Raw genomic sequence first — 24664 nt, forward strand, 5'->3', positions numbered from 1 at the left:
AGAGAGAGAGAGAGAGAGAGAGAGAACGGTACAATCAAGCTACTACTTCACTCTTTATAAACAGATAATGACAATTTCATAGGAATGTGTGATCTACAGTCTATAGGCCGATATTCGTAGTCAGTTCTTATATTTATGTATTAAGTAGTCTTAAGATATCATACGCCAATCACAGAGCCATATTAGCATCTGAAGACATTACTTAAGATAATCTTAAAAAAAAAAAACCGAATAAACTATGAATATCGGCCTATATCACCTATATTACATCTATGGTATTATTCGTTTTACGCATAGACACAAACTGAGCATTCCAATAAAGTTGTCAATATCAGTTTAAAAAGAGAGAGGTAACTTGGTGAGTGTGGCTTTTTCTTTTTCTAAAATAGAAATAATTTATAAAATTAAATCACTTTTCCTATCGCTTATTCTATTAATTATTTTTATTGTTTTTATTGTAGATCGTAAGATCGTCTTAAGTAACATCTTAAGATGTTAATATGGCTCTGTGATTGGTTATTTATCTTAAGACTGTACTTAAAAGATGGTTTTAAATATAATAATCAATTTATGAATATCGGTCTTACAGCATATATGTATATATTCTAAGCTTTCATCGCGCTTCCCACTCAAAGCAAATTGAAGAGAAATACTGATGCATCATGGATGCACTTCAACATTGCGTTCTCTTTCTGACGGAGCACAGATGCAGAAATGCTACGTTAAGATAGCAAACGCGTAGTCTATGTATGTACCTGTTACGTCTGTGGTTTTACGCAATTTTCTTGTATCTCACACATGAAGACGTTTGGATATATAATATTATATATAAATGATGTTTCTTATTAAACAAAACAATAAACTGAATATCAACGTAAACCTGATATGGAGTGTTAAGAGAAAGGCAAAATTCATCCATAATATCATTTACAAATTTAATTGCTCAATAAATTCGTGTGTTTTGTTTGTTGACATATTATGTTAATAGTTACTAAAAATTTAATCAATATATTTTAATATTTACTGAAAAGAACATTAATGCTAAGAACAGACGGTTTAAAACTGTATTTATGTTTTTATTTATAGTCGATTGTCGTTATTTATTTGCAATTTTAATATTACATCTTTTTACTAAAAAAATATATTTAAAATATATTAAATATATTAAATATATTTTAAATGTATTTTAACAAAATAATAATGTAATAAAAATCTAGACACTATAAATATATTTTAACAATATATTTTAACAACTGTTGTAATAAAAATCTAATCACATTTTCCTATGTTGTAAGTTATACTATTTTTTTTGCATGAACGTTATTAATTTCATATCAGTTTCATATACGTCTCTGATCTAAAGTATAACAATCGCAGATATGTTATTAATAATAATTATATATAAATGTTTCAAAGTCTGTTTTTTAATAATATCTATAATGCTTAGAGTGAATACATTTAAAATTTATATCTTGCTTCAGTTTATAATATAAACTAGATTGACTGTTTTTATGGAATTAATTTTTTTCTTGAACTGCTATCTCTCTCTCTCTCTCTCTCTCTCTCTCTCTTTCTAAATGTCATACGATTATGCGCAGAACAAAAAAAAACCGAGTAAAATGCAGAATGTATAAATGCAGCATTTTCATTCTACGCATGTGCTGTTAGAATGAGAATTGAGGGGAGATTATAAAATGAGTGATTGCATGCTATAGAAGTTTGATTAGTGTCGTACATTCGTCACGATTGTTTTCATCTGAGAAAATGTTTTAGAAGATATTACACCATAAAAAAATCTCTTCCGTTTGGAAAATGTTTACCGCACTTTTTGCTTTTGCGCTTATAACAACGTATGTTACAGCAGAAATACGTGAGTAAATAAATATTTATCACATATTCATTTGCATTACATGTAGAATTTAGTATCATTTAGTTAGATTTTCACATGTCGCTGCGTAATGTTAAATTGCTACATAATTGTATGTAAATGAATGAAATATAGAATAAAGTAGATGCATATTAAGAAAATGAAAACTGAAAAAAATTATAACTCGCATATTTAATAAAAGCGATAATAAAAAATAAATAAATTTAACAAAAACATCCTATTTTTTATATTTAAACGTTTCATAAAGAATTTCTGTAATTTTATATTACATTCTAAAAACTTGTCTTGCATTTGTATTTATATTATTTTGGAAAAACGAAATATATTTAACACATGAGCTGAACAACAGAAATAAATAAAAAATTTTAGCATTAAGTAATCTGCGTAAGTTATTTTATTGATAAAGCTCATAAAATATTGGTTTTACGTCGTATATCTTAGTTTAATTAAAAGTGTTACATTAAATTATTCCAGATCTGATACTAATTGATACTACTATGTGTAACATAATTTTTCAAATTTTTAATAAGTTTTAATAATTTATTGTAATAAGAGTAATACGAGTATTTATTTTTCTTCAAAGAGTAAAAGAAATATGCTTGTCTTGACTTACCTTGTGATAATTAGTACAATTTTGTTTTCAATTATGCTAATTAGTTTATTGTAATTTATGATAATTGACAGCCTATGCAATATTATAGTTAAAATAGAAAACCAGTTGAGCAATAATTCAATATTAGCTGAGTTGTAGAAATTAATAGAGCAGCTGATATCATGTAAATCATATGTAATTACAGCTTTGAATAAGCAAACTATTTATTTCCTTCGTAAAAATATAATATATAATCACTTATAAATCTGATATTATTGTAATTTTAAAGACGTTATGTATTTATACTACATTAAACGTCACATTTTGATAATGCAAAAATTTTACACTGATAAAATTTATCATAAGACAGCGCATGTGACAACTAACTTCATACACTGAAAAAAAAAATATAGTCAATTTTAATAAATATTTAGTTCAATACTGCCAACTAAACATTTACTTACAACAAATAAATATTTGTTCAGTAAAAAGAATGATTGTTAAATCAAGTTAATGTTTCTTGTAACAAATAAATATATCTTTATATTTAATAAATATTTAGTTGGCAGTATTGAACTAAATATTTGTTAAAATTGACTGTATTTTTTTTCAGTGTAGCTGAGGCATTCCACATTAAACCGGGGACCTTTGAATTATCATTCTTTTTTAATTTGCTAACATTCTATAGATAAAAATATGAGATACGTATTTAGTAAAAATTTAAAAAAAAGTCAAATTTTTTTCGCGAAACACGTATCTCATATTTTTATCTGCAGAACGTAAGTAAATTATAATAAAAAAAAAATGATATTCCAAAAGTGCTCGCCTCAGCTTTGACGTGCAATGCCTCAGCTGTGGAATAGCTTATTATTACAATTGATAAGATAATCTACAAAGAATATTGTATATAAAAACGTTCCGTTAATTACAAATACTGTAATCAATGCAAGCTTATAATTAATTTTTATTTAAAATCAAAATTGTTTAGATTTATAAATAAACGACATTTTCATTAAAACTTTTAAATTTATGTAAAATTATAACAAAATAATAAAAATTTACGAATTTTCCAAAATTTTTAAATGATATTTTTTAAATGATATATCTGATGTTATTTATTTTTTCTCTTAGAAAATATTTATTTTTTATTGTCCTTATGTAATACATTTACATAAAGAATAAAAAATAGACAAAAATGATTAAATTTATTTTTCCAACAATGCAATAATGCATCTAGAATATATAATTAAATTTTTTAAAATAATTGTTTAGTTTTAAATCGACAGCTAGTTTTGATTAAATAGTCTGCGGAAGGTATACAGTATAAGAGTATGTATAATATAATTTTATTAATAATAATTCTTTTTTTCTAACATTATAAAAATTTATTTTATACTTTAAGAACGAATAGAATAGTATAAAGGTTATTTTTTATAGTGGTTTTTTTATTGGCATTAAAGCTGTTGTATAAACTATTCTAACCTAAATGTAAAAGTGAGATATCTCAATTGATAAATTGTTCAATATGTATTTTATCAAATAACACAATAAAATGTATTGAATATTTTACGATTTAATTCATATCTATATTTTTATTAAACGTACATCTTTATGTTGATTTGTGTACAACGGCTTTAAAGTGCACAAAGTGCGCACTAGTTCTGCCAATGAAAAACGCTATATGCTGCATTATAAAAGGTACTTATTTTGAAATATCTGTTTAAGATATTGGGTTGGCGAATAAGTTTCCTATGTTTTCAAGAGGTGGCAAGATTAATACTAAATGATTAGAGTAAATGTTTATTCATATTAGTAATAAATGTTTTGTGAAAGATTTAAAAGAAAAATTACTAAGATTGGTTGAATTTCAAATATTTGGCGTTGTGTTTTAAATATGAAGAATAAGAGTTCGTATTTTTGATACATTGTGCTGTTTTATTTCCACAAAGCAAGAAACGCTGCACAGTCCCATAAAAAAATTTTCTGATGTGTACGGAAATAATTCTGTAAGTGACTGGATTGTTAGTGAATAGTTCCGACGTTTTTGTTGTGATGATTTCAACTGTTTTGATTTACATACACCATGAAATTACCTGATAGTTGGCAAGATTAAAGAATGTTGTATAACATTATTTATAGATAACAGTACTTTGAAATATAAATATTTTATTTTGTGTCTTTTTGATTTTTGTTTATAGATTTGGTTTTTCTATACAATATCAGCTAAAAGTATCAGTCAAATAATTATCCAAAAATAGCTAATATCAGCCAAAATCATATTAAAAGTTTTGACATTAGTCTGTGAAGCTAACTGCAAAAAACGAAACAACAAAATTTGGTTTATAATGGTTTTAAGTATTTATTTAAGTATTTAAGTCAATAACTTTTAAACGAGTAAATGAATTTAATTAAACTTTTGCACAAATATTTATTATTGTTTTATTAGTATATGTGTATAAAATTTAATTTAATTCTTAATATTACTTCCTTATTAAATTATAATTTTACGTAAGAATTAAGAGAAAAAATTAAATAGCTTTTAAACTAATAAGAAAATTGTTTTTAAATTTTACGTAAATACTAAGATAGATACGTAAGATAGATTACGTAGATACGTAAAAGAAGGACAATCTGTAAAAGTTTTATTAAATTTCTAATATTTTAAAAATAGATACTAAATAAATTCGTTGCAAAGTAAAATCCTTATAACTTTCGATTGCTCCGATACATCGAGTCTGAATTTTATCATAGGTCTACGAATATATGTAAAAACAATCTATAAAATTTTTGTTAAATTCTTAATATTTAAAAAATAGGTACAAAACATCTTTAAAAAACCAAAGGAAATTATTAATCAACCCAATATTATTGTTCGAACTCATTTTACTTAGTGATGCATTTCGATATAAGAATCTCGGAATATCGTCTCAGAACTTCTCATATCATTAAAAGAAACACTTTCTAGATTATGTCATTTATTTTTCTCGTTTCGTCTCGACATTTTCATCGTTTTCATCTTTATGATAGTTATATATAATTATGTAATGTGTTGCCTGGTAATATAAATATTTCGAATAAATGAAACGAGATAGTCGATATTTTCTCTCTCTTGAATGTCTCGAGATAAAATTCGGGAATCTGACAAGCGAGAATATCGGCCCATCGAGACGAGAAAATTTTATCAATCATTTGTTTATATCGAGCTAAATCTCGGTATCGGTATTTTCTCGTCTCGTCTCACTCGAATGCATCACTAATTTTACTCTAGTTTAACTTAAGATGTACTACAATTATTATTATTAAGATTTTATTTTAATTTAATTTAAAATTAGAAATTAAAGAAAGTAAATATTTTACAGCTTCTTACATTCATCCATGTGGCCGCAAAGATCCTAATTATGATCAATGCGTCGTGAACAATACTTACAGTGCGTTAAATACGATGTGCACAAAGAATTACGATGTTAACGTTTTGAACAACCAATCAATACTTATGGATAAAATAGTTATTTATGATACAAATAATCTTAAATTATATCTCAAAGATATAAAAATACTTGGAGTTTGTGATAATTTGAATATAAGATATGTGCACGTAGATCCTGACAGACTTCACTACGATACTGAAATTATACTTGGGAAAATGAGCATAAATGCTTCGTATGACTTTGACATACGTGTACTGGTGTCTCTTGCTAATAAGGGACTAGTTACCATAAGACCAACAAGTATGCAAAATTTTTAATCTTATATATTAAATATTAATCTTTTATTACACAGGCCTGCAAAATTGGTGGTGTTGAAAGTTGATTGGGATTTAACAATGTCTTCTTACGTAATTTTTTGCGCTGAATCCGAATCCGGCTGCAAAATTGCTCTATTATGTCAAAATTTCGAGATATCCTAACTTAAAACTGCCAAAAAAGCCGTTTTCAACCATATTTTAAATTAAATTAAAAAAAATTAAGAAAATTTTTGTTGTCAAATCCATCAACGGTATCACACGACCCCTTAAAAATCCATTTTGAACCATCTCAAAACGATTTTTTATTTTGGAAATATACTTACTCAATGTTCAATAAATTGTAGGTACCTCATAGAAGAGCCTAATCTGTATACCATTGTATTAGAACAAACTGTATTTCTGGACAGATTAGCTGACTGTTTTACCTTTTGTCAACACAGAATATTTTTTAATCTGCGTGAAAATTGTTATACTTTCGCTGTCTCTAGTGGTGCAACGACACTCATATATATAAAGACAGCAACATAAAATACTAGTAAGACATAAACAGTGAAATTAATTTAAAAATATTCTGTGACAAAAGGTAAAAGAGTCAGCTAATCTGTCCAGAAATACAGTTTGTTCTAATACAACGGTATACAAATTAAGCTTCTATAAGGTTATATATGGTGGAGGTAAAATATGGTTTTTTGGTAAAACGGCTTTTTTGGTAGTTTTAAGTTAGGATATCTCGAAATCTTGACGTGATAGAGCAATTCTGCAGCCGGATTCGGATTCAGCGTAAAAGTTACGTAAGAAAACATTATTAAATTCCAATCAACAAAACCATGCAGGCCTGTGTTATTAATCGTATATTAAAATAACATAAAATTCTAATAAAATTCAGTAGAAGAAAATTTAACTTTATTTTATTAAAATTAGCAAAACGTGTGTTTTTTTGCAGATGACACATTATTGAAATTAAATCTGGATCTAAAAGTGGCAACTAAGAATGCGAAAAAAGAGATATACGTTTCGAAAGTAAAGGCAAATATTAATATCTCAGGAATAGAATATGTATTTGATGAAAGCGAAAAGGAATTAGTTCAACTGCATCAAGCTATTAAAAGTGTTGTAGACAGTAATACTGAAGATATTATTAATATTGTTAAAGCAGCACTAGAAGAGAAAATCTCTCAAATAATTATCTACACATTTAACACCATAAGCCGTTCTAATTACGAGAAACTATTTGGCGAGAATGCATAAATTGTCTGGTACTTTGGGATTCGTTATTGTAAGAATTCTTACAATTGTACCAAAAAATAGCTAAAATATTTGGAAAAATCTTGTTACAATACTTTGAGAATCGGTAGCATCAAATTTAGTTTAGCTAAATGATGATAACATTATTATATAGATTGTAACTCTGCAACAATATAATATAATATTTAAAAATATTTGTCATCTTTGGACGGTGAACAGTAGAGACTAATTTTATTTAATTTTCTTTTTTTACAGCATTAGTTTCTATTTGTACCTTAATTAATGCGACAAAAATATCGATGGGATTTAATAATTTCTAATTTGATAATTCTCATTAATTATTGTTTGTGGTGTATATGCGTTTTATTGTGTTCTGATGTGAGATTCACGCAACCACTTTCATTCAGCTTGATGGTGCAACATTGCTTTGAATTGTGAAGAATTATTTGTCTTATCTGTGGATCACAGTAGGACGCATAGGAATATGGATAGAATATGCGGATGTATTGCGATGTCTTTTGTTCTTAGTAATTCATTAAAATTTGCTCTCTGAAAATGATTCAAATTCAAAGTAACTAACTTGTGCGACACTATATATATATATATATACATATATTATAGTGTCTCTCTCTCTCTCTATATATATATATGCATATCCGTAAATGGATATGCATATAATGCATACAATGGATATGCAAAACTAAATCATTTGATACGCTTGGTATAAACGCTGGCGGATTATTTTGGTCTGATACTTCTGAGTCACGAGTATCAGATCAAGCTGGTACGCGTATCAAATGGTATCAAAGAATCTCAGCGTGCTGTAAACGCTTGGTTCGTTTTGGATCGTATATTAAAATTCGTCACTGCTTTTGAGTTCAGGTTAAAGTTAGAATTAGAGGTTTTACATCTTGAAAAACAGTTAAGTTATCATGTCACCTAATCTTCTGAGGCAGATCGGTGTAAATAAGGACGTATCAAATATTTAATCTGCATCAATTTGACACGTCTACTAACCGATTTAACGGTGTAAAAGGGGTCATATACGCGCAATTTCTGTACTGTGTGATTGGTCACGCCATTGTGAGGGGGTTTTGGGATTGACTAATGAAAATAATCACGGTATGTGGCCAGACTCTACCTTCTAGGGACACTACTCTTTATGGAAAACGAGTTCATCTCGCAGCGATACTGCGTACTACGCCGCTTACCTGGCAAACAGACAGACGCCCGTAGTATAGGCGTACGTGTACCATATATGTAATACTCCTGTATTGCTAACGCCAATTAAAAGCTGTCGAAAACACCAAGCATTTATTTAAGTTAGGGTTAGTATCATTCATAGAATAAAAAAAAATTCGTTACAAAAAATAAAAAAATTATTATGTTTTATTGATTACAAAACAGTGAATTTTGCCCATAATAATATAATGTTATTTAATATTCATATAATAATTAAATAGAATCATATATTTTTATGTATTGAAATAAAGTTATTCGTAAAGAAGGACTTGATTTTTTATTTTTCATTCATCACCGAATTTAAATCCTGATTTAAATAAAAAAGTAACCTTATTAATACAAAATCCAGCAAGAAATGACTGTTATTAATGAAGTTGAATCGAATTAACGACATTCATGTCGAGATTATTCATTAGTATATTTCATTATATCGATGTTGTCACTACATCAATTTGAATCAATTTTCATTGGATGCTACTAAAAGATCGGAACTTAACTGTAATGCAAATGAAAGAGATACATTTACCGTTATAGACGAAGATGACTTGGGACAAGTCTTGTCAAATTTTCGATTGTAACTTCTAGCGGTTAACATAATTATTTTAACTCTTTACTTTAACTCTTTATAGGTTTTGTGTATAATAAAATAAACAAAACTAATCTCTTAGATTATAAATATCTCTTAGATTATAAATATAACTTACAATTCCGTACATTCGAACAACGCCGTGCGTTGCAAGATAAGCCACTTGATTAACCGCGCATAAGGTGAGTATAATATTAATCATAAAAATAAAATAACTTCTTTCCCGCTATTAAATAGTTTCGTCAACGATTTTCGTATTGGTCCATATTCTTCTGTATTTAAATGATATTTAAATGAACTATCAGTATTTTTTGCAGAATTGCAGAAGTGTCTCTTCATATACAAGCACAGCTGATTTTTTAGCATAACGGAGCTCTGGCACATTTTCGATGAAGAAATTTGCGATGTATTAAGTTCCCATTATTCAAATAGGATTGGTCGAAGTAATTCATCTTCTGGCCGCCATGGTCGTCTGACTTTATTGTATTAGATACTTTTTTACATACTGAAAAAAAAGATTGGCTGCTGTGCATCAAATTAGATGGTAAAATATGCATAGCATTTTTAATTGATTGTAGTAGTCAATTTTTGGTTGCGTTAACTTATCGAAATCCTATACTGATATTGTAGATAGGCTAACGCAACCAAAAATTGACTGCTGCAACCAATTAAAAATGCTATACCATATTTTACTATCTAATTTGCTGCAGCAGCCAACTTTTTTTTGTCAGTGCATGAAAAGTTTATTAGAGCATTGTTATGATGGTACACCAAAGTGTATGAATAATTACGCTGGATATGGCTCACCATGCAATACGTGTATACTAAGTGTTCGAAAGGCGGAACTTTGCATATGAAAGAGAAGACGACTTTAAGTAGTTCTTGCATTAAAAGATGAGATTGGATTAGGCCTATTCGGGAAACCACTACAAAGAAAAACGAACCATGCTACAGAAAGGTGGTGGGGAAATGATAGCGCTTTGTCACTTTCTTGCCACGAAAAAAACGAATAAAATTATTTTTCAGCGCGCAATCCTGTGTCATAGGATCCCTTGCCGTCCATAAATGTACTCACACAGACGCACACACATATATCCATACATACAAAAATACATTTCTTATATTATTAGAAAAAAATTTGGTTTTAACAAAAAAGATAGTCATGGCTCAGAGCGAGGGTCCAGAGTTACGCTCCGATCGTAGCCATATTGTCGTTTTTTGTAATTAACTCCTCGCGCGTCTAATAACCTTGGTTATTGGAACCTTGGTTGGAACGCTCATGGGTGATCATTTCTCGCCACGTGCTTACATTTGGCAATCGGCCGAATACACGTTTCTTTTAAATTTAATATCTCATTAACTATTACGAAAATTGCAAAATGATACAGGATCACCTTAATGTAAATATTTTTGCTTTTATAATGTCACAAGTAAACATAAAGATGTTCTAAATTTTCAGTAAATCAATTTGTGATATTCATACAAATATTCATCTATCTGGGGACTTTTCAACCTAGTTTAGCCCGCGGTGTGTCAAAAAGTTTAATCGATAAAACAAAAGGGCATACACCACAACGCTAGATATCAGTAGTGAATATTTTATATTTTGATTTAATCAATTCACAAATTAAATATAGACGTTTCGGCCTTAATCAGGCCATCTTCAGTATACGAGGGTCGTTTGAAAAGTTTTGAGCCTTAACATGAAGATGGCATTACTCGTTAAAATCATTCTGGTACTACAATCGTACATGCTTTGAAAGATATCTGTGAAAATTGTAGCCATTGTGGACGCTCAGTTGTTGTTTGAAAGTCATTTGAGCCAGTCGATGTCAGTGATTTTGTAAAAATGGAAACAATCGAATATACATTTCCAAGGCTCTGTTGGAGTGGTTTAAGCGAAACGTCGGATTTTTTGCATCGATTAATAACTGTTGATGAAACTTGGATCCACTACTTCACTCCTGAGACGAAGGAACAGTCAAAACAGTGCATTACATCCGTAGAAGCCTATTTTGCAGAGCAAGACGTCAACTATTATTTGAATGGGTCAAAGGGATGGGAACATCGCTGGGAAAAGTGTATCGACTTAAAAGGAGACTATGTTGAAAAATAAAACTGAATTTGACCGAAAAAATATTTGTTTCTATGTTAGGCTCAAAACTTTTCAAACGACCCTCGCACATATATAGGAAATTAATGCATTAATTTCTTATATGTCGAAATGTCCAAATTGTTTCATTATATCATAATTCTTTTATCGACAAAAAATAACTCGATTTATTTTTAACCTATCAGCTTATATATTAATTTATAAGAAGTTTGCACATTATTGTTGAATTTACTTTTTCTCTTTCTATCTCAGTTTGCATATTAAACTAGTTTATAAGTGGCTCTAAAAATATTGTAAAATCAAGCTATTTTCTGTCAATAAAAAAATTGTGATGGAACAATTTGGATATTAGATTCGGTTTCAGAGCATAAAAATACATAAGAATACTATGATCTAATCTCCGGATCAAACATTTAATCTTTTTGTGTCTGTGTAATTTAAAAAAAGGAAAGAAACATTAAATCTGTCAAAATGATTGATTTATTTTATTTATTTATTTTAATTGCATAATTTACTCAATATTGTGAAGATATAAAATTTTTTTTTTTAAACCTTGACTAATATCTCAAGTCAATTTAAAAAACAAGTGCTTCAATAAAAAAAGAAATAATTGTAGATTATGTTTATAATTCCAGAGATTAAAATTTGTTTTATTTTATTCAAAATATATCAACTTTACGGTATGTGTAACAACATTAATTAAAAAAATTATTACCTAAATTAGAGTACGAGCGTGGCATGGTGGATAGAGTCTATCATGCTAGGGGACTCAGGTTCGATCCCTGGCAGAGCCAAGAAATTTTTTTTGTTTCAGTTTTATTGTGTTTCAAGTCACTTGACTGTCCCGAGTCACCTTCATCTACGGCATATATATAGCGCGCCGAGGCACTGTCGTGTCTCCAGATAAGCTTCATCAGCTCATATGGATAAGTCTTGCTGTGCATTCGTCATAAAGTTATTCTTTAATAAGTACATTTAAAAAATTGACATTTCTTAATTTTATTGATATTTGGATAATGTTTTTGGATATTTGGAAAGTTTTTGTTTGTGTAGTTACAACAACATATGTTACAGCGAAAATACGTAAGTAAAACTTTTTGTTTCCGACATTATAAATTTACGATCTCTTCTTTTTATTATACATTATATGTTAAATGAAGCTTGCCATATATATTATGAATGTTTCTTATATTTACATTTACTTTTGCCACTTATGTATACTGTTAGAAATTTCGTAATAAGTAACATGTAATGGAAGCTTGTGATCATGAAGCAGTTGAAAAATAATGAATGATTTAACTGAAAATTAAGTTACATTATTCTTAAATGTAATAGACATGTGCATTAAATTATATGTAAATTCACATAAATTTTTTTGAGAAGTACATTACATTTCGTAAAATTTTATGTAAAGTAATTAAATGTTAATATGGCTCAAATAGAATAAATCAATAAATAAAACAAGGGCAAACGAGCCAACTACGATATAAGATCTTTAATAAACGTATATATATACAATAATCAAACGTTTCGACACCGATCGGGTCATTTTCAATGTACAAAACCAAAACATCTTACATACATAATCAGAAAATCAGTCAAAATATAATGTCCAGTGAGAATTTTGTTATATTCTTAAAAACCAGTCCATATTTAAAAATATTGACGAGATCAAAATCGCAATTCTACCATCTGAATAAATAATAAATTAACGTTGCGTTATGAATTAAATAAACGATGTACATGTTTTATAAATAAGATTAGAGAGAATGTAAATTAAATAACATATATAGTGTTTTACGTAAAGTTATTTAAAGGAGAGTACCAATTTTCGAGGGTTTCGCGATCATTGGGATCGTTTTATTTCTATGTTTTCTTATGTATTTTTCTTCTATGAAAAATACCCGAGTGGTCGCGAAATCCTCGAAAATTGATATCCTCCTTTCATATATATATATACAAATATATTTTTAATTACAATTTTTTTAAAATCTTCGGAAATGTTAAATTTTTCCATAAATATATTTTAAGTAAACTCAAATGAAAGTATTTTAAAATAAATACTTGCTAAAACTTTAAAACTTATAAAATTCAAAAGACGGTTTTAAAATTCTATATCTATTATCAATGTATAAATCTATCGTATAAGCAGTTTAATTTAAAGTTGCAAGTTATAGAAAATGATTTATATACTTTATAGCTTCCTACATTAATGTCTGTGGCCGCAAGGATTCCAACTATGATCAATGCCTTGCAGAAAACATAAAAAATATGAAAGATAAGATTTGCACAGGATTTCCAGAATTCAACATTCCACCAATTGAGCCACTGATGTTTGACAAAATAGTTATTTTTGAAACAAAAGATCTTAAACTTTATCTCAGAGATGTCAATGTATATGGATTTTGTGATTATGTTGTAAATTCCATTCAGACAAACCCCGAAAGACTTCACTTCGATATTAACATCTTATTTCAACAACTTTACATAAACTCTACGTATGATTTTGATATGCGTTTGCTGGTGCGTGTTACGAATAAGGGACCGGTTGAGGCTGTAATAGGTAAAATAATCCACTTTGCTTTAGAATAAAAAGAAAATTTGGAAAGAAGGCAATTTTTTTTAGGATAAAAAATATAAATAAGTATTATTATACTTTATTGAAATTATTATAATGCAATCTTTTTTGCAGAAAGTGTAAGAATGAAGTCAGACATCGATTTAAAAACGATAACCAAAAATAACAAGAAACATATATTTGCTTCAAAAGTAAACAACTTTATCGATACGAAATCATTTACATATAAGTTCCTTGACGACAGCAAAGAATTAGCTCAATTGCATAAAATTTTGAGCGATGTCATAGACAATAATAAAAAAGAAATTATTCGTGCTGTTAAATCAAGAGTAGAAGAGAAAGCCTCCAGAATAATAATATTAATTTTCAACGGCATAGCTCGCTCCAATTACGAGCAAATATTTCCAGAAAAAACATGAATTTTCTGGAATTTTGGGAATTATTACGTTATAATATAAAACTTGTTTGTATACTCTACTTTGTTAGCTAATAACTCTTAATTAAACAATGGTTGGCGATTAAAATCCTTTCAAGATTATTCCAAATCATGGTTTTCACAATATTTAAATAAATCAAAATCAATATCATTTAGTCTGTATTGTTCCACCTTTCGATAAACTTGAACTCACGGTCTTACTCTCTTACTCTTTTATTTTTTGTTTATCCAGTAGATAAAAAAAATCACATAATTTATCTGAAGATGGAACAACTAGCCCTTCGACACTTTAGACTCCGTATTTTGACACATTTACCGTCATTGATAAATTGAATTTATCTTTTAATATAGTAAAATTGTACAATGTTAAATATTATTATTAAATTTCATATAAAAATATAAAGTTGGAAAGAGAGAGAATATGTTTATTGGCAATTTTATTACCTTAATCATTTGTAGGTAATTTTGAAATGTAATTTTTACTTAAGATATGGTAACTTTAAGTTCGAAACATATAGAATAAGAAATACCGTTTGTTGGAAAAAAGATAGAGAAGAAAATATTATTTGTTAGTATCTAAACGATTAAAATACTACTTTTATATACGTGTATATAAGTAATTCTTATATAGAGATCGAGGTCTGTTGTCGTACAGGGTTGATTGTCATAATACTTATAACTCAATCAGCACATAACAGAAAATTTTCTTTTGTGATTGTAGATTGCTGATACAATATTAATTTGTTGTGTAAAATATTTTGTACCAAAAACTTTGTATGTGTATATTTTTTACAACGACTTTTAAGAAAATAAAACTGATGAGTAAATTTTTATCACTTATGTGTTACTGTCTAACAAGTCTTTAGCGTTATTAATTGAGATATCCTTATTGTATTCATAAAAAATGTCATGTCTTAGAAAATTTTTGCTATAATTAATTAATCATTATCCTGACAGAGAGAGAGAGAGAGAGAGAGAGAGAGAGAGAGAGAGAGAGAGAGAGAGAGAGAGAGAAAAGAGAGAGAGAGAGAGAGAGAGAGAGATTATAAATGCAATATCTTTTGTTAAAAATGCTATGTGGGGTGGATAGATCAAAATGAGAAATTTGAAGTATAATAAATATGTTGGTAAGTATATTCTCTAAAATGTGTCAATCTAAAGATATTAAAATTGATTATATAATTCACATTGAATTATTTAAAGCATCAAAGATCTAGCTTCGACCGGTACAGGGGGACATTTTTAATTTGTAGTATTGATAGTGTTCTCATATGGTACGGTCTAAAATAAGATTTAAAATAAAATAATTCTTATTGTTTAAAATTGATTGTCATCTAACGAGATCAAGCGGTAAATGAGATGAGTAAGTTATATAGGCTGATTTTAATTTACTATGTGTTAGTGCATATACGTATATGCAGTGTGTATGTGTGTGTGAAAGGGACAAGGGAGGGGAAATGTGTCACAGACAGAAAAAACAATTGCAGGGCTCAAATAAATAAAATGATACATAATCATTGTCGCATTCGCATCTTATAATTTGTTTGTATTTACATTGAAAGTGAATCCAATTACAGTTGAAACGTTTATAATTGCACAGTTGTTATTATAGTATGTTAAAAACAATGAAATATTAAACAAGATCAATGATCGAGCCAAAGACGGTTGACAAATTACAATACTTATTTAATTGAACATACAATTTAAAATCTATATAAAAATATAGATGTATAAATAAATATATGTATAAATAAGTAAATGTATAAATAGTATGTATAAATAAAATATTCTAATATAGACTCAATTTATTTCAATATCATTCTATATAAAGATTGACTATACATATTGAATATGCACATAATATATACGCGTGGAAAATCCAGAAGGAAATAAAGTTTTATCACGATTATACCACAATTAAATCTTACATAAGTACTATTGTGTTACAGCATAATCTCAAAATAAAGTATAAAGGAAAAATAAATTTTTCACAATATGAATGTTAAATTTTTGATCGAATAATATTTTGATGGTCTCATTATTATTGTAATTTATTATTATTTAAAAAGAATTAATAAAAGAAAAAAATCAAAACATATATATAAACTTACAATAAAAACTAAGCGAATACTATTATGCCTGTTCAAAGAAAGAATGATTATGTCTTACGTCAATTTTTATAATTATATTCTTGTATATATATATATATATATGTAATTCTATATTTTTGAGAACAATATTCTTTTAAAACTCCCTTGATCAGAGTGATCAATAATCTAATTAACAAAAGAGAATTATTTATAATTTTATTTACCAAAATATATATGAATTTTAACACAAGAATATGTATATTATATAATTCTTCAACTACTTTTTTATTATATAGCACATAACATTAGAACATTATAACTAAAAAATTCTATTCTGAATTCTAGCATAAATTATACAGGTATTGTTTTTAATAGTTTTATGGAATAATATATTCTAGAAATTGTTTTAATATAATATTAATTAACGTATGTTTTAAAAATGAATTTTTATTTAAATAAAATAATTATTCATATTATAATTAATTTTTATTGAAATATAAATTTCTGTTTTATTTCACAAAAAGAAAACATCCATTGTTTGTACCATTTTCTTTTTTAAGTGTAGCACGCGAATATAATTTAGATGACTATGGCATTTGCATAAATTTGAATAAATAATGATTATAGAACAAGGAAATGACTAATTATGACATCAAATCGTTCTCAAACGAGAATATTTTTTGCTCTTTGTACTGGTATTTTTTTGATTCCTTTCCGTAGTAGAATTCTTTACAACTCATTCTTTTTTGTAATTAATTTTCTTCTTGAGTCATTCTCCTACACAATTTCCATGTAATTATATAAACATGTGTACATGACAAAACGAATGAAAGACAAAGTACACGATATCTTAATGCATATCGTTAAAAAAAGAGCAAGAATTGATAAGCATTTAAAATAAAGTGGTAGGTATATAAGAGCTTGTGCGCACCTGTGTAGATCAGTCTTGATTTATGTGCGTTGTGTAGCAATTGTAGTTCGCTAATCATTTTGAAAGATCAGGAAAATTTGTGTTGAAAAATGTTTGTTACAATTTTTACTTTTGCACTTATGACGACATATGCTGCCGCAGAAATACGTAAGTTTGTAAAAATGTTTGTCATTTGAGGAGCCAACTTTCAAAATACGTTTTGTCTAAAATTTATAATTTCAAGAAATAAGAAAAAAGCAACAAGAAAATTGCATATCTTACAGAAAATTTACCAATCAGTAAGACGTGAAATGTTCAACAAAATTGCTAAACAGTTGCTAAAAATGTTAAACAAATACATTTTGTTTGTCTCTAGTTAAAGGATATAATGCACTTCAAATGTCAAGATTTTTTTCAATACATAAAGTGGTGGTTTTCAATACATAAATATTTTCAGAACATCATAGAGTAGCTTAAAATATGAGTCTCTCAACACTAAACACTATGCCATCTTTAATTAAAAAAATGAAATTTTGGACAAAATACATTTTGAAAGTATGCTCTTCATTTATTAATTTTTTATGTAACGTGCTATAGATATTTTTTACCATACTACAAAAAAAGATTTGTTACACTATTTGAAACACAAAATTTGGATTAAAAATCACAAACCCATCAAATTCTTAATAATAATATATATCGTTCTTAATTCATTATTAGATAGAGAAATTAGAAAGAAGTTAATGAAATTAGAAACAAATTAATGAAATACTTCTCAAATGAGAAAGATGGTTCCTTTTGTCTACAGCATCATTTGCCTACATTACATTTTGTCGACAGTTCGTTTGCGCACAAAAATTATTGCCTATAACTAGATTGCCTATTTATGCACATTTATGCACAAATAAAAATTTCAGAAACGAAGTCATATTTGCCTATATGTATTACCTATTGCTTACATGAATTATTGCTCACAGCTCGATTGCCTACAAGTACTTTTGCGCACAAATATAAAATTAAGGTTAAGTTAAATAAGAAAATAATTTGTATTTTTAAAGTAGAGAATTTGTTTTAAAATAGAGAATTCGTGTTTTTAATGACAGAAAATTTTTGTTTTAAAACAGAATTTATGTTTTTAAAAGAGAGAATAGTACATGTAGGTAATCGAGCTGTAGGCAATAATACGTATAGGAAATTGAGCTGTAGGCAATAATTTGTGTGCGCAAACGAATTGTCAGTAAAAGTGATGTAGGCAATAATACATGTAAGCAAACGGGATCTTCCCTTTCAATTCAGATCTTTAATTTTGATGCAAACAAGATATTTTAAGAAGTAAGTAGATAATTTAATAACTTAAAGAAAAGTAAAAAAATTACAGGTGTCCAATACATGAGCTTTTTGAGAAATGTCTATTGTAAAACTATTTTTAAAAAATAACAGGTGTGTGTCATATATATTTTTATATTCCTATTCATTCTTTCTATTGTAATCCAAGTAATAGAGTATAGTTATAATTCTTTTTAAATAATGATATCACAGAATTAAGCTAATTAAAATAAAATTTATGCACGTTATATTATCTAACTCTTTGTCAACTTAAGTGATATGTTCTCGAATTCTTATTTAAATAATTCTATTTCAATCCAAGTGTACCTTTTAGTTTTAACGCAAAATTCAAAAATATTTAACATAAAATCTTGGCGCTGATATCTTATTATAATGTAATACGATGGATGCTGTATATTTTTATACTTGCTTCAATAGTATAAAAAAGAAATGCAACATTATGAGATTTTTCATTCGTCCTAATAAAATGATAATAAAGGCTGTGTTCCAATATTCACTGCCAGTGCTGAAAATCTATCATACATTATAACACATTTGCTAATTTAATGACAGAAAATTTAAGCTTTTAACCCTTAAGTAGGCGCACGAGCAAAATCACACAAGTGGGTGCATGGGATCAGCACAGTAACCCTAACTTCTTTTTTTAAATTTAAGTAAACCAAGAGAGATATTTAAAAATAAAAATAAATCAGTTTGTTAAAAATTTATCAACATTTATCTATCAATAGCAATTACTATTACATTCAAAATTACGTCCTAAAATAAGAAGCTATTGAAAACGGGAAGGTCAAAAACAAATGTGTTCTGTATTTTTTTGGCGATTGAAATGGTTCTGACCCTATTTAAGAGTTTAAAAAAATGTAACAAAAGAATTTTAATGTCTTTTAAACTTTTGTAAGATATCATGGTATCTGGAAATGATTCCTGTAATTTATGCGGTATCTATACCCAGAGATATAAAAGAATCTAATTAAAAAAATGATCAAAATCAATTCTAACTGAATTATGGAAATTAAATCTGTATGCATGTAGATATAATTACAGCCTTGAATGGGCAAACTTGTTTTATTAATATTTAAATCTAATCGTTATTTATAGCTAGAATTATTATGATCTTTATAATTCACATAATGAGATTTTGTATTTCAATTTAATGTTTTACTAAAAATAATTTATTTAATATTATAATTTATTTAATAGGAGAGAATGGTTTAAATCGGACCGTTCCAAATAGGACCTTTGTAATTTAAATGAATACGGTTAAGTAGATTTGCGTATTATAAGGACTTTACATTATAAATAGTACGCAAATCTACTTAACCGTATTCATTTAAATTACAAAGGTCCTATTGGTGTCTTATGACACCGAATATGTGATAGCAGTTTGACAGTTCTTTGTCATAACATTCATAGAATAAACGCAAATATGTATTTTTAGCCATCGTGCGAAAATTTTTTTAAAAAAGAAAATCCTTGTAAATCATTATTTAAAAGGTGTTAAAAATTTAAAAGGTAATTGATTTAAGATAATTAAAGAGTGTAAAATTAAAAAATATCAAGGATTTTGTGATTCACTTTTGCGGTTTATTGCAAAATTTCTTCCAAAGTTCGAAAGGACCCGTGTTCAAATCGGACAATACAATACATAATAACTTATAGGCTTAGTTGTAGTACTGGTGATAGGCCGACCAGATTTGGTCCAAGGAATCAAATCAGTAAAATATCATGAGTCATGTCATCAGACTCAGATTAATTGAGTTTCATTGATTTGAATTCTAATAATATAAATCGTCAGTAATTTTTTTTCTGAATAAAATTTTTATTTTTGACTATCAAATTACTCGTTTTTACTCAATACTAACAAAAACATATTAAAATAATTTAAAATTCTATCTAAAAGTCCATCAAAATGGGAGTGTTCGATTTGAATCAGGGGATGGTCCATCTACTAATGGTTCCCCAAATCGGACCGGATAAAGCATTTTCCGTTATAGTTCAACACAAGTGAGAGATACCTCAAAATGGAATAAAGCAAAAATAAAGGGAATTAAATGATTTTTCCAACGGTTTTACACCTTCGGTTTTACGATCGGACTTTATTTACGTCTCATAGAGAGTAAAAACTGCAAATAGGTCCGATTTAGACCACTCTCCCTTATATTTATTTAATAAAATATATTCTAAAAATTAAAAAAAGAATATTAAGAATATGTATCGTATTCACAACATCCAACTTTGATCGATCCGAACTTTGGCGCTCTCCAATGTATGTTGTACATTTACACGGATCTTAATTCTTATTTGAAAATATATTCTATTAATATATATATATATATATAAATATTATACAAGGTGTTCCTGGGTTAAACCGCCAAACTTAAAATATGAATTTAGAACCTCAAAACAAACAAAAAATTTCTTCTGGACGTATGCTTGCAAACGTTTCGGTCAAGAGATATTTACTTCTGAATTTATACAGAACTGTAGAAATGAATAATTGAAGTAGTTGTAGTTCATGTAGTTCGTAGCTATCCGGGAAAAAATGTTATATAAATGCACATATTTTATATATAATTACATATAATTTTATATAATTATATATAATTATATATGAAACATTTTTTTCCCGGGTATTATAATTCGTCGAATGCTTTTGTAGAATAAACTTATAATCCTGCCTCGCGCGCGCGCGTACGTTATATTCTAATAGTGAATATGCCGATATGGTATATTTATATGGGTTTCGTATATTTACATGGGATTTAACAATTAGATTTTTTTGTATGGGATATTCTGAAGCAAAAAGTGTATACAGTGTCTATTAATGATCTTCAATCATTAAAACGAAGAATTGTGCAAGCGTGAGAAGAAATTATAAAAGTATAATGTCAGTCAGTCACTCGTTCTCTCATTGATAGATGTAATCTCCGGGCTGGAAGTCATTTTGAACAAAACATTTAATAATTAAATTTTGATTATTGTAAAGCAATAAAGAGGCTAGACTCTTATTTCGACATTATTTCGGCATTATTCATTACTACAGTTGTGTAATTTCAGAAGTAAATATCTCTTGAACGAAGCGTTTGCGAGCATACGTTCAAATTTTTATTTGTTTTGAGGTCTTGAATTCAAATTTTAAGTTTGATGGTATAACCTGGAAACACCCTGTATAAATGTGAAATATAATATACACAATAACTTATGAAAGTAAATGTTTTAAATATTGTAAAAAATTATTTAACATTATCTATACATATATATTATATATGTTATGAATATAATCATTTTTAAATATTAAAATAGTTTAGAAATCAGGAATAAATAGCATTTATATAATCCATTTGCATAATATATAAAAAATGTATATCATTTTAAAAGAATTTTTATTGTTTAACATAGACTTATCCAATTAATCCAAAAGTAACAAGTTAATGAAAGTAATTCATGTTCTTTACAGCCTCCTATATTCAAGTATGTGGTCGCAGAGATCCGAATCTTGATAAATGCATCATAAACAGCATTGATAATTTAAAGGATCGCATCTGCAAAGGAATACCGGAATTGGATAGTCCACCACTTGTACCATTTATTATTAAACAAATAACTATTTCTGACACCGATAATGCCAAATTATATCTTAAAGATGCAGTAATAACGGGACTTTGCGATTTTGATTTAAATTTTTTGCATATGGATATCGATACACTCCATTTCAATTTGGATTTGTTATTCAAACACGTTCATTTAAATGGTACCTATGATTTCGATATAAAAGTACTGGTGCCTTTTGTTCACAAAGGACCGGTTCATTTTATTATAGGTATGTATTCATTTAGTGTATTAAAATAAAATGAAAAATTATAAAAACCTACTTTAATAAACCGTAAAAACTTAATATGTAATTCTGTTTACTAATATTACCTAAAAAACAAGAAAAGAAAGGGCTACGAGCCAAAGTCTGTTGTTAAATTTTTAAAAAAGTTAGTAAATAGAACATATAAATAGTCAAAATTTAAAATTTAATAACATATGTCAATTATAAAGGGAGGGCTTCGTTTGCAATAATGTCGTGTGTGCAATACGCTGTGTACAATATTGTAGTGTGTGCAATACGTTGTGTGCAATATTGCTATGTGCAAACGAAGTTGTAGACAATCGTTTTGTAGGCAAATAGGATCCTCCCAATTATAAATAAACAGACAACATTTCGATCCTCATCGGATCATTCTCAATATGTTAGACGCATAATTAAAACAGTTTATGTAAAATTAATATAATATTCACTTTCAAAATTAGTATAAATTTCGATTTCACTCATTGTTAAGACGCTGTTGTCAATTTTTCCATTTTCTCCTTAGTCCAATAGGTGAAATGTGACTTCGATTATAAACGTATAACATTGGTATCGATTATAAACTATCATGTTATGCTGGTAGTTACATTGTATAAGATTGTTAGCGCAAGATTATTGTTTCTTAAGACAAGAGTTGTTTTATGTGGGAATCTTGATCAAAGCGCAGGCAATTGGAATGAATTTTAGACAATGCGAAGAGAGTGAAAAAGATCATTTGACTTAAAAGTTCTGAGGCAATATGGATATTGTCCATGTGGAATTTAACGACAGACTTTGGCTCGTAGCCCTTTCTTTTCTCGTTTTTTTTTTAAATTTGTTGAGCCTTATTACTATCATATTTTAATATTATCTAATTATATTATTTCCTTTTACAGATAAAGTAGGAGCAAAAGCAGAAATAGACATGAAACTAGTAACCAGAAATGATAAAAAATACGTATATCTATCAAAAATAAACTTGAAGCTCGATTTAAGAAACTTGAGTTATAATTTTGATTTGAACGAAAACCAATCAGCTCAATTAAACGAAATTATTAGCAATTTTTTCGGCAGCAATGAAGAAGAATTTGTCAACAGGGTTACACCATCAATTGAAACAGAATTCTCTAAACAAATACTTGTCCTTGCAAACAACATAGTTAAACGGTTTACTTTTGATGAACTCTTCCCTGATCGAACATAAATTGTAAAAACTTTAAGATGTACTGTCACAAAGTCGTTCTGTAAATTCGCAATTTAAATAATGAGTAATTAAAATAAACTCTTATGGTACTGAAATTTTTTTACAGTATTTTAAAAATAAGTGATGCAAATTTTTTACTTTGATTAATTGTAAGTACTATGAGCAAATATTTTATAATTATTGATCACTCCACAGGATGTTATAGTTAATTGAAAATGTTTTGTTTATAATTTTATTTTGTTTATTTCATTTTTGTTTTGGGATGAGGTTTTTTTAGCAAAATATATTTAATTATTAAATTATCAACTTAATAAAATCGCTCTTACGGGTATTGCTTACCAATTTTATGTATGTACATGTCCACAGTTTTATTACTTGTAATTAGTATAATTTATTTAAACTTCTACTAATTTTATTATTATTATTATGTAGCAATAATGTAGAAAAACTTATGTATTAGAACTGTTTTCACATATTGAATAAATGTTATTTTAATACGCACAGACTTAAATATTTTATTTATCAAAATGTTTTTATGATAACACTGAAAAAAATAGAAGAGTATGTTATAATATATGTGTCATTTTATTTAAAAAAAAATAGAAAATTTTAAGAAAAGAAAAATTTTATAAACTACAGAAAATGTCAAATGTTTATCTATTTCTACAATACGTTTACAATTAATTGAACATTATAATTTTGGACACAAATTTTTCAAATCTTACGGATATATAAAATTTACAATATATTATATATATGCAATCTTTTTGCATGTGTTATCATGCATTTTTTAAAAATATTATACTAACATTTTTTTGTTAAATTACGTTTATTAGAAATAATAAGTAATGTTTTA

General features: G+C 27.3%; 2 protein-coding genes across 4 annotated transcripts in view; both read left to right on the forward strand.

Annotated features, from left to right (window-relative positions):
* The window catches only part of LOC108725105 (uncharacterized), a 22800-nt gene extending 8013 nt beyond the window's left edge, over window positions 1-14787 (forward strand). The window contains exons 2-5 of the mRNA XM_018451895.1: window positions 1774-1870; window positions 5840-6208; window positions 7169-7519; window positions 14777-14787. Of these exons, the coding sequence (XP_018307397.1) occupies window positions 1813-1870; window positions 5840-6208; window positions 7169-7473 (732 nt within the window). The 5' untranslated portion in view covers window positions 1774-1812 and the 3' untranslated portion in view covers window positions 7474-7519; window positions 14777-14787. The remainder of the gene's footprint in view (window positions 1-1773; window positions 1871-5839; window positions 6209-7168; window positions 7520-14776) is intronic.
* LOC108725104 (uncharacterized) lies at window positions 12325-23871 on the forward strand. Of its 3 annotated transcripts, none has more exons than XM_018451892.1 (3): window positions 12325-12494; window positions 22230-22592; window positions 23501-23871. In XM_018451892.1, the coding sequence occupies exons 1-3, from the start codon at window positions 12428-12430 to the stop codon at window positions 23806-23808; spliced, it is 738 nt and encodes a 245-aa protein (XP_018307394.1). In that variant the 5' UTR covers window positions 12325-12427; the 3' UTR covers window positions 23809-23871. The 3 variants fall into 3 exon arrangements, with proteins under 3 accessions (XP_018307394.1, XP_018307395.1, XP_018307396.1); XM_018451893.1 differs by lacking the exons at window positions 22230-22592; window positions 23501-23871 and adding exons at window positions 13612-13974; window positions 14104-14718; XM_018451894.1 differs by lacking the exon at window positions 12325-12494 and adding an exon at window positions 17481-17593 and having other exon boundaries at window positions 23501-23869.
* The last annotated feature ends 793 nt before the right edge of the window (window positions 23872-24664 follow it).

The sequence above is a fragment of the Mycetomoellerius zeteki genome, unplaced genomic scaffold, assembly GCF_001594055.1.
Source record: "Mycetomoellerius zeteki isolate Tzet28-1 unplaced genomic scaffold, Tzet1.0 scaffold324, whole genome shotgun sequence".
NCBI lineage: Eukaryota > Metazoa > Arthropoda > Insecta > Hymenoptera > Formicidae > Mycetomoellerius > Mycetomoellerius zeteki.